The sequence below is a fragment of the Halyomorpha halys genome, unplaced genomic scaffold, assembly GCF_000696795.3.
Source record: "Halyomorpha halys isolate HHAL.00 unplaced genomic scaffold, Hhal_1.1 Scaffold1198.1, whole genome shotgun sequence".
NCBI classification, from domain to species: domain Eukaryota; kingdom Metazoa; phylum Arthropoda; class Insecta; order Hemiptera; family Pentatomidae; genus Halyomorpha; species Halyomorpha halys.
The window spans coordinates 228,035-239,986 of NW_027116338.1; the positions used below are offsets into that span (position 1 = coordinate 228,035).

General features: G+C 27.4%; 1 protein-coding gene across 6 annotated transcripts in view; it reads left to right on the forward strand.

The window, feature by feature from the left end:
* LOC106688768 (sodium/hydrogen exchanger 9B2) overlaps nt 1–11,952 on the forward strand; it is a 182,035-nt gene that overhangs the window by 120,834 nt on the left and 49,249 nt on the right. For all 6 annotated transcript variants that reach the window (XM_067053140.1, XM_014433390.3, XM_014433395.3 and 3 more), the window contains one exon: nt 6,003–6,109. In XM_067053140.1, coding sequence (XP_066909241.1) covers nt 6,003–6,109 — 107 coding nt within the window. The remainder of the gene's footprint in view (nt 1–6,002; nt 6,110–11,952) is intronic.

An 11,952-nucleotide genomic window follows, 5' to 3' on the forward strand; every position in this document is an offset into this window, starting at 1 on the left:
TATATATATATATATAAGGTCATGCTAGATATAGGGCACATAAAACGCACTTTTGTACCCGACGTCGTCGAAGCCAAAAGGAGAATGCTGTCTGTGTTTAGGGATGCCCCATAATATGATAATTTGTAACAGTTTATTAAAAGATGGATAATGCGATTTGTATGTAGGATGGCTCAAATTATTATCCCTTGATTCTTTTGAAACAACTTGAGCTCAAAATACTGACAAAGTTAAAAGTATTGAAATAGTAGCCAGTTTTGGAACGAGTGTTCAACTATTTTTCTATGTTATAGTGTCTCGGGTTATTTTCATAAGTAGTATTCATATATTTCATGAGTTTTTTTAAACAATCTTTGATCTCATGATACCGAAACAAATGTTTTTGTTATATATATTACTTGAAACGATTTAATATTATTACGACTGACAAGTGTGACGAAGATGGACAAGTGCACAATTTCAGACATATTAACTTTATGAATGTAAACTATATGACCGACAGATAGTTCAGCTAATTCAAGATGTAACACTGAAACCAGGTTATTGGCCTGAACCAGAACACATACTTTTTACTAAATTTAAGACAGACTTGTTAAAATTCATAAAACAAATTGACTTTGACCAGGTGACTAATTATAGAAGAGCAATCTAAAACATCTGGTTGTGTTTGTTGATGTTTCCTTTTTTTTTCCTTCTTCTTTTTTATTATTAATTAATAATCTGATTTTTTGTTTTATTTTTTTAAATGTTACAAACAATATAACAAATTATATATACCCAAATATATAATATATCATATAGAACAACTGAAGAAAAAAAATTTATATATACATATAAATTAAGTTGTCATATTTATATGTCACAATTGTTTTTAATGGCTCATTAATGAGAATTTTCCGAATTAATATGATTTTTATTATTATCATTTTGAATTAAAAAAAAAACTTTTCTTAGCTTTATAAGTGTTCAATTGTTAAAAAACTATTATGCCATTCCATGTTATAAATTTCACTGACGATAAATTAATTAAAGGCTCTAAATGTTCGGTAAAACTGTTCTGAGAGTGCCTGGTAAACATATTGAATATCAAATAGCTAGACATATTGATTTGGCATAATAATTGTCCAGTCAATAAGGGTTGTTAACCTCTCCTCACTTTTGTCACAACTGAGCATGTTAGATTAAAAAAGTAATTATAGAATATAATATAAAATAACATACAGCATGGCATTATCCTTTTAATATATTTCTCAATTTAAAGTTATAGGTTCTAGATTTTCTTAGATTGTTCATAATTTGAGTTCTTATAGTATGTTAACTAGAATATACTATATTATAAATTTGAACATTAAACATATACATCTTAAAAGATCGAAATTGAAGACTTTTGGACAAACTTGAAGGTGACTGTAAGTTTGAAAATAGCCGCACGAAAATAAACTCTAAAATTAGCATGATTCGGACTAAATATAAAATTCGTCTAACATTTGAGATTATTGTATGAAATTCGATAACTAATGAACTTATTAATACTTTGGTTTACTCGGGATATCAAGAATTCAATTGGATCCTTATGGTTTTTAGTTAGTGGTACTAACCACTAAATCGGAGACCATCATTCCTGAAAATAAAATCGGCTAATAAAAATTTAATATTAATTTAAAGACCAAAAAAAAAGTATATATATGACGTAAAAATAATATAATGTATATGTACACAATTTTTTTAAGTATATCGTATTTTACCACGTTATTGCATCTTTTTGTAAGTTACTCCAAAATTGATGAGAGACTGTTGGCTTTCCGAACCACGATGTATAGTTTTTTTTAAACACAACTTAATACTACAAAAAATCACGCTTTTGCATTTTGCTTGATTTAAAATTTTTAACTGTATGTTTAAATAATAATAATTTAATAATTGCATGTTTAAACTAATAAAATCTATGCGTATTTTTTAATTTATTATTATTATTTTTTTTATGTATACGTATTTTTAAAATAATAAAATATATACATATTTTTTTTAAAGACTTTAAAATAATAAAATGTATACGTATTTTTTTATTTTGGATGAAGAAATTTCCCTAAACTCATGAATCAAATATCATTTTTTCACCTCCTCCCCATAAAAATGAATATTTCACTAAATATTGTGTATAATTCAAACTATGTATTGAAAGAAAACAGACTTCAGAATGGTCAAAATCCCATTTTAAAAAAGTCCCCTAAAATAACTGAATGTGTAGAAACCTATTCACAGATTGAATTGACAGTGATTTTTTCGACCTAGTTCCCATCTCATTTTTTTAATCTTAAAAAATCGTATTTTTTATTACTTCTCGTCAGACATAAAAAAACAGTTATATTAAAATTATAAAGAAAGCGGTATTGCAATTAATTTATAAAACTTTTATCCGAAAGAATTTCTTTCAGATTTCAACTGACCACAAAATTTTCATAATTTTCGGAAAATTATATCATAAATATGAAAAGAGTACTTATTTTTAATTTGAAGGACTTCTTTTTTGTTTTTATGGTGTTCATTTATGCTTTTATTTTTTCTTCTTTTGTTATTGTGGTTTCCCTATCAGAACTGAACTAAATGGAGGCGAAACTAATTTAGTGAACCACTGCAATGTGTATTAAGTGCAGGAAACACACAAGTCACGCGAACCTCAGCCCGCGTAAGCTCTATTATTTGTTATATAACACTAGTGCCGAAATAAAACTAAAAAAAGGACTACATTCTTAAAATTGCAGCATACGCCATTTTCTAAATCACATTTTTTATTTAACGTGTTTACTCAATAGTTTATTTATTTGTATTTTTATTAAATGTATAGTAAGGAATAATTTAAGTTCTGTATTATCAGATCTTTACCGAGTTTTACATATCGCGCATTTAGAATAATGTATGTATCGAAGAAAAAGGTACAAATCAAAATTTCTGGTGTCAGAAAACTAAATGGTTGGACCTGTACTTTTCCAAAAAGCAGTCAGCCCCCAAATATAAGACCAATCCTAGAGGCACAATTAGTGACCCATCCAAAATATATGGATAGATAGCAAAACATTCTTGAGACTATATAAAACTTGTGTATCTAGTGTTCGTTTTTACAAAAAAATATTATTGAAGTTGTACACCTTTCATTCTGGATGTGTAGTAGGCCTGTATTGGAACACGTGTGAGCACATCCAAACTTCGTATACATTGCTGAAACAAGCTGATCTTAGTACGTATTCAACCTAAAACACTTAGAGAATCAAAGGTAAATAAAAAACCGTAATTTAAGTATTATCCTAAATATACTGATGTATTAAACTAATATAAGCCTGATAGTGAAGCATCCAAATAACATCGCAACATCAAAATAAAAAATAAAGAAAAAAAATGAAAATATCACAAATATTTAATAAATCTCTTCGTAATGAAAACTTATAAACCCCTATTATTTTCTGGCATTAGTTAACATCAGATATTAGCAAATACTGTTTTTCCATATAAATTTACTAACCTAATTAATTCTTTCTTTTTTTTTATGAACCTGACCTTTTAACCCACTTCTAGGTAGAAGGAAAAAATTAAATAGGTAAGGATTTAGTATAAGAAAGTGTTCCAAGAAATTATTAACACTTACATCTGAAGTGCTAAAGAATTTGTCATTAAGATTGTTTATCAAACCTAGACACCTGAACCAACACGACCTTACAATGCAACTGGTAGATACAATTAAAAAAATCTTGATTATGATTCCTTAAGTAAATGAAATAATTTTATATCATGAATCGAAGAAAAATATTAGAATTTATTTCAATTTTGTAAATTATATTATAACTTATGTTTTCAATGTGCTCCAAAAAAGGTATAATTTTGTGCTATTAAAATAATGAAGAATTAATAATTTCTTACATTAGTCCTTTAAACAACATAAAGCGTTTTGTAATCATATAAATGTAGAGTATTACTATTTTATTACTAAAATATAATTTTATGCCGACAAAAAGGTCGTATTGTATTTATTTTACTTCCTTTTTGGTTTTTTTTTTTTGGAAAGATTAGTCATCAACCAAGATGAAGATCTTAGAAAAATTTTAAAATGGACATTCAAATTAATAAATCTCTTCGTAATGAAAACTTACGAGTACTATAATTTTCTGACATTGTATAATGAATGACTGCCAATTTTTTTTTTGTGTATACATTTACTCATTTCATCAATCTTTTTTAAAACATTTGACTCTTTATACTATTTAAAACTCCTGACCACCTTATAGGTGTGAGGAAAAAGAAATGATTTACACTTGCGTCTTCACAGTAATGAATTTGTCTTGATGATTGTTAATCAAACAAATACACCTGAACTAACACGACCCTATAATGCACCTGGGAAATTGAACAGAAGAAATCTTGATTATGGTTCCGTTAGCAAAATGAAATAATTTTAGATCAGAAATTAAAAAAAAATATTAGAGTGTTATTTCAGCTTTCTATATTATATTGCAACTTATGTTTTCAATATGCTTTAAATAAGATATAATTTAGCGCTATGGTACATTAAAATAAATTAATGATTGCACTAAAAAATGTATTTCTTTTATTAGTCCTTTAAACAACATAAAGTGTTTTGTAATAGTGTAAATTTAGAATATATCCATTTTATCAACGTAATACAATTTTGTACGTATTAAAAAGGTTTTATAGTTTTTTTTTCTGGCAAGACTAAACGAATTTCACTAAACAATATGAAGATGTTTCAAATATTTAAAAATAAATATCTATGGAAGATTATATTTAATAAATCTCTTTGTAATGAAAACACACGAGTACCATAATTTTCTGACATTGTATAATGACTGCCAAAAAGTTTTTTTTGGGTAAACATTTACTGATTTTATTAATCTTTTTTAAAAATATGTGTCTCTTTTACCGCCTTGAAGTTGTTAGGGAAAATATTTTATATAATATTGTTAGTATTTATTATGAGTAAGTGTTCCAAGAAATGGTTTGTACTTGCATCAAGAGTAATGAATCAGTCATGAAGATTATTAATCAAAGACATCTGAACTTTCACGACCTTGCAATGCACCTGGTGGATAGAATTGAAGAAATCTTGATTGTGGTTCCGTTAGTAAATAAAATAATTTTAGATCGGAAATAAAAAAATTAAAAAAATGGAGTTTTATTTCCGATTTGTTTATTATATTGAAACTTATGTTTACAATATGCTTCAAATAAGATATAATTCAGTGCTATAGTACATTCAGATAATTAAAAATTCTATTAATGATTGCACTGAAAATTTTTGTTTCTTTTATTAGACCTTTAAGCAGCATAAATTGGTTTGTAATAATATAAATTTAGAGTATTACCATTTTATTAAGGTAATTTTCTGTCGATTAAAAAGGTCATATGGTTATTTTAATTGGTGAATATTAAACAATAGCATTTAATGTACTTACGTGTACATTAACTCATCTAATTATTCTTTTTTTATTAAGAACCTGACCTCTAAACCACTAGGTGGGAGTGAAAATATTTTACATAATATTGTAAGAATTTAGAACAAGAAAGTGTTCCATAAAACTGTTACATAATAAAAGTAATGAATTTCATCGTAACAAAGTAAGGCAAACAAATAAATCTGAACTAACATAACCTTACAATGCACCATAAAATGAAAATACTTGATTTTGATTGCGTAGGAAAATATAACCTGTTTAGATTGGAATAAAGAAAAAAAAAACAATAGAGTTTTACTTTAATTTGGTATACTGCAATATTGTTTATTTTTTCAATAATATTCTTTAAATAAGTTATAATTTAGCTCTATGGTACAATAAAAATTCAATTAATATGTAGGTTCAAAATTGAGATTTCTTATGTCGTCCTTTAAACGACATGAAGCGTTTTGTAATACCATAATTTTACAATTTTATTTACGTGATATAATTCCTTTTCGATTGTTATAGTATATATTATATATAACTTTTTTTTTTTAGCTAGCATTCCAGTTTATATCCAGCGATTTCCTGTGGCTGTCGCAAGTGGACTTCTTTTCGCTTTTATATGGGGTTCGATAATAGCCGTATTTCCACATCGAAACCATGTAAGTTAAAAATATTTATTTATTTAAAATTATACTTGCCTTATATTAACAAAATTTACGAAATACTTTTTATTTTATTTTTTGTATTTTAATTCCTTACATTTTTTTAAAACTATTATCATCTTTATCTCGTATTGAATATTCGAATCAATATAAAATTATCATTAAATGTATAATTTTTGAAATGGATGTGCTATGTAATAAGAGTTCAAATCTCACCAAGGAACTACTCAAATGTAAGAAATTTATTAATTTCAAAATTTAGTTTAAATTTTTTAATCAGTTAACTTGTAATATTAGGTTGCTGCATACGAAATGTCGGATTTTGTTTTACATGCAAATATTTGTCTTCCTGTTTTCGTTATGCTTTTGTTTTTGGCATCACCTCGTTTATAGTCGTACTGTCAATCGCCAAAGTCACATTTCAGCAAAACTGATTTTCACATAAGTGTTCCTTTTTGTTATTTGTTTTGAATTTTGTACCGATATGAATTCCACCGATATTCTTGTAATTTTATTGTTAAAATGCTGCAAAAGCTGCATGGAATATAAACCAGGCGTTTGGGGAGAATACTGTTAAAGATCGAAAAGTGTAGCGTTGGTTTGAAAAATTTTAGTCTGGTGATTATCACTACAAAACAAAACACGTGGAAGACCCAAAACAACCGTGACAGCCCCATACATTGCACAAAATAATTGCTAAATTAAATGAATTAAAATATGCATTTGCATTTTTCAGCGCCCACCGGATCCCTAGCCAACCGACTTTCATTTTTTTAACTAAGCATTTGATTTTGTTTTTACAAGCTAAACAGTATAAAATTGAAGACAGTAGAAAATTTTGATATCTGAATTTATTGATTTTAAAGATCAGACTTTATTAAAGACAGGCATCTATGCTTTGAAGAAGTCCCGCAGGGAAAAGTTTATTAAAGCTAATGGAACGTATTTTGATTATATTAACTTCTCGTGACAAAAAATATACAATTTTATATATTCACTTAACCCGACATTCCATTTGTACCAACCTAATACGTTACTATTAATTTCAGCCTAATCTGTACGTTTACAATGTTTTTATACTTTTCTAGTGAAAACAAATAGTATTAAAGTGTATATATCGATTTGTTATGAATGAAGTGTATTAGTTTTCATTATTTTAAGTAATTTCATGTTTTACTATTAATTGTATCGATGAATAACAACCATTGGACCAACCTCAACTAATTTTAGCTTAGAATACTTACTTTGCTTTATCTTCCAGGGGGGAGAGGAAATGTGGAAGTTGTGTGATGCATATACTGCATTTATTTTCTGGAAATCACTTAATCTGCCTGGCTAAATTTGTCGTCAAATGAAGGAAGCTTAGTTGCAATTATATCCCATCCAATTCTGTGGGCGCTACTGCTCGATGCCGGGTCCTCGCCTTTACACCAGTTTTGACAAATTGTTCTTAAATTTTACAAGTCATCCAGTTTCTCAAGTCGTTATGGTCCTAACATTATGTGCCACACTGCCACTCCATCGAGGTCTACGTCTTTTTTCAACTAGGGTGCTCCGTTGCAATACTTACAGAACATCTTCGAATTTTTCCTAAATTCATTGTAAATGAATTGAAATGCTGTTAATAATTATTAAGCTTCGAGAGGCCATTCAAAATCAGATTTTATCTAAGAGAATAATGGGAGTATAACTCGTATATATACTTTCGTAAATTTTACTGCCCGATTTTTTCGTGAACCTTGAATTTACACTACGTCCTTTAGAGATAATACCCATATATCACTAGGCGACGGCAGTCGGTTATATAACAGCCTTTATCAGCTCTCATATATCTGGACACTGGATCTTTTCACTTTTTGTTCCGGTCTAGTAAGGATTCTTTTGGAGTCCGGGAAAGATGCTTTTATAAGGGTTCTAGTAGTTCCAAAACTTTTATGTATGTATCAGGTATTAGTATCAGCCGCATCCTTCTATTCGATTTATTTTTCAATAATTGATCAGATGCTGAAGAACTTAAGATAAAATTAAGTTAAAATAGTTTTGGTCCCACGTTACTATTATGTATACCTTTTATGTGTATATTTTTCAAACTGAATAAAATAATACCTATAATACTGCTTCTATGCATTAACAAATAAACTTTTTGTGTATCTTTTAATTTCTCATGATAAATTAACAGCTTCTCTAACTGTCATCGTATAGAAAAATGTTTAGTATTAATATATCAGAAAAAGGTAATTTTAGAGTGATTTCATTCATTACTATATTTCTATAGGGACTCACATAATATATATTTATATTCATATTTTTCGGTCTAATTAGTTCTTAGACCGTTTTAGTATTTTCCCAACGGGGAATAATTTCTGCGACTTCATACTATAGTAAATATGGAATCATTACAATTTCTCATAGCACTTGCTCTTGGGCCCCCTAAATTCTGATTGAACCCCATTTAGTATAAAATATAACACTCTTATGCCTATACTATTCTTTATCACTACTTATACTTACACTGTTATACTAGTATTAGTAAATCCTAATTTGTCTAACTCGTGCTTGTTATCACTAAAGCAGCTTCCCAAGCCTTTCTAAACACGCGCCATTGTAGACGAATCATCAAGGATAAATCTTCCATTTGTGAGTAATTAAACTTACATATAGTTTTTTTACGTTTGTTTAATAACGTTTTATAATAATTATAAATAATTTCCTCTTCGTTAGTCTTCTTACGTAATTTTCAATAAATTGACAGTACTCACAATTAGTACTAATTGTTTTTTGCTAATAAAAGAATTTTTACTTTTTAATAATAATTGTGTACATACATATCATGACACTATATAAAACAATTGTTTATAATATTCTTATAACATAAATGCCAACTATAGTGTAATATGCGATCGACATAAATATAAGTTTCAATTATAAAAATATTACTGAAAAAAACTCGTTACAAACCCAAATTATATAAATTAATCCTACATAATTCGAACAAAGAAAAAAATGATAGTCACTCAGGTAATGTGCTTCCTCGAATTATTGTTAAGTTCAGAAATGATTGATTTTAATATTATTGTTTTTCTTTTTATATTTAATTTTCCATTTAACTATATGTACTTACAATTTTGCATGGAATGAAAACCATGCATTTTAGAAGTAACATCAACTATACTAAATTAAGCCAGAGTGAATTCTTAACATTTTAGCTTTTTAATGTTTTTTTGTCCGGTGCATCGTATTCTAATAAATATAGTTAATGATTACTGAGGCTGACTTTAGTCTAATGGTATTCATTGGAATGAGGACATGAAGTGGATCTCGATATAATGTTTTTGGAGTAGTTCTGAAAATTAGCTTGTACATGTTTTTTGAGTTCCGATTGCGAATTACAATTTTGTGACTTTAATTTATCCGCATACTTAAAAGAAAATTGTAGGGAGATAGTCCAGGTGGCGGTAGTAGTCTAACTATCAAGGTAGCCAACGTTTCGACCCACTTTTTAGGGCTTCTTCTGGGCTAAATGAAAAACGAGATACAAACATGTATGAATTGGCAAAACATTAAAATAAATATACAGAGAAATTACCAAAATATTTTTTAAAAAATTGTTTGTTCATAAAGTATATAAAAGAAATAATAATAAATTTAAGGAAGTATAAATATAGGTGGACTAGAAACTAGTTACTAATAGATACCACCTGGATACAGAACTAGAGTAATAAATTGTAGAAAAATACTGGTTAGAAGCAGTAATAAATATGGTAAAGAAATAGGTGTGAAAGGTAGACAAAAGGTGAAGTAAATATGATTATGTATCTTGTTTTACATTTAGCCCTGACGAATCCTGGCAAAGAGGGCCGAAACGCTGCTAACAATAAATAGTTCTCTTCTGCTATTTGATACCTTTATTGACTGCCATCCTACTATCTACTTCTTACGGTCAACTGTCTTCTTTCAATATTAAAAGAAATTTGTTTTCCATTTTTTTCTGATAACTTGAATCATTGAAAAAATCGTGTATTATTCCAATAGCTTCTAATATTCATTTTACAGCGAAGTAAAGAGAAAATTTCCCAAAATTTTGATTTTATTATGCTCGTTTTGAAACTAGCTTCCAAAGACATTGTGGGACGGGATGTAATATTTTTACTTTGCTAGTTCGATATCTACGCTGAAAAAAAAATTGTTTTAGTGAAATAATCGTGTAGATTGAGAAAGGGTTTTTTTCATGTTTTTAAAATGTTTCATATAAAATCTTTTAACACGAAATACCAGAATAATAATAACTTGATATTCATTACTTTTATTTAAAGTAACCCCACGAAATTCTATCATTATAACTGATTCGAAAATGTTTTAAAATGGTGTTTACAACCTAGAAAACCTTAAATTAGGATAAATGGTTAAATGCCAATTCTCTTTAAGGTTTATAGTCTGATTTAAAAAAAAATACAAGAATGGTGCAGTATTTAATTCCTATTGAACTTTTTTTAATTGAATCAGACCGTGAAACGTAAGGAGAACTGTCCCAGGATCAAAAATATTTTCAAATATACGGATTATTTCCGATTTGTTAATCGTTTTTGTCATTGCAGACACTCATATTTTATTACCTCCAACTTATTTCGTTATGAATATAATATTTCTTGTGATTCAATTTGATACTTCATGAAAAATAATAAGTCAATTGAAACCATGCTAATACAATTTAAATATGAATCATTAAAATGAAATTGAAAATTGATCATCACGGTCATATTGAAATGCCAACATTACCTTGAATTATAATTTGAATATGATTTAAGATTTTTTTTTTTTAATTTCATCATATTAGAATTATTCTGGAAAACAAAATTAAATTGCTAATGTGAATTCCCACGCTTAAATGATGTTGCTGTATTATAAAATATTAATAATGTAAATTATTATTAAAAAATGTGAATCAAGGATATTGGAAGAACAATAAGATTACGAAACCATGCAGATGGACCGCGATATATAATTGATGTAAAAATGGGGTTTAAATAATTTCTAATATTGTTTAAATTTTTTTAAAAATTATTATAAGGTGATTTTTATAAATCAAAAACATGTTAAAGTCAAATTACTAAGTGATTTCCACCAATGTTAATATTTATTCACTCCATGGTTTGATGTTGTTCCGAAAGAAAATATTTTTAGCTCACAGGTTCTAAACCAAGTATATTCTGTAATTAAGATGTAAAACAACAGTTGTTATTAAATTGAGCACGCTCGACCTTGATGTTTTCGCTACAAAAGCAACAACATCCTACCACTAATAGTGTGTTGAAGGTATCTAAAAAAGTCATAACCTAACTAAAGTTATCTTTACCCAACTGATAAAACAAACGATACGGCAATTAAGATATATATATAGACGGATAGGGAGAGAGAAGTTCCATTGATCTGTATTCTAAATTTAGTAAATATGTGAATGAATATTTCTAATTTAAAAATAACAAAAGATAATAATAAAACAAAATTTTAACCATTTTCTAAAAATAATAAACTTTAAGTTTGGTAAAACTAATAAAATGAAATAAAAATAATTAAAAAAATGTTGGCAGGTACTTCCTCAGCTAGTTGTTAACTTCAATAGTTATTAATTTTATTTTGATCTGTTTATATATATTTTAATTTTTAAAAAAAATTATGAATTGTCATCAACTAAATACTTATCATTAATATTTTTTTCGCAAAAAAATAGTCTCATAACAGGTAGAACTCCTAGGCATCGCCGATTAAGTGGAAGGACCGTTGAATCCGGAGTTTACAAGAGATGAAACTTATTATTATTTTTATTGTAAAATATTAAATTA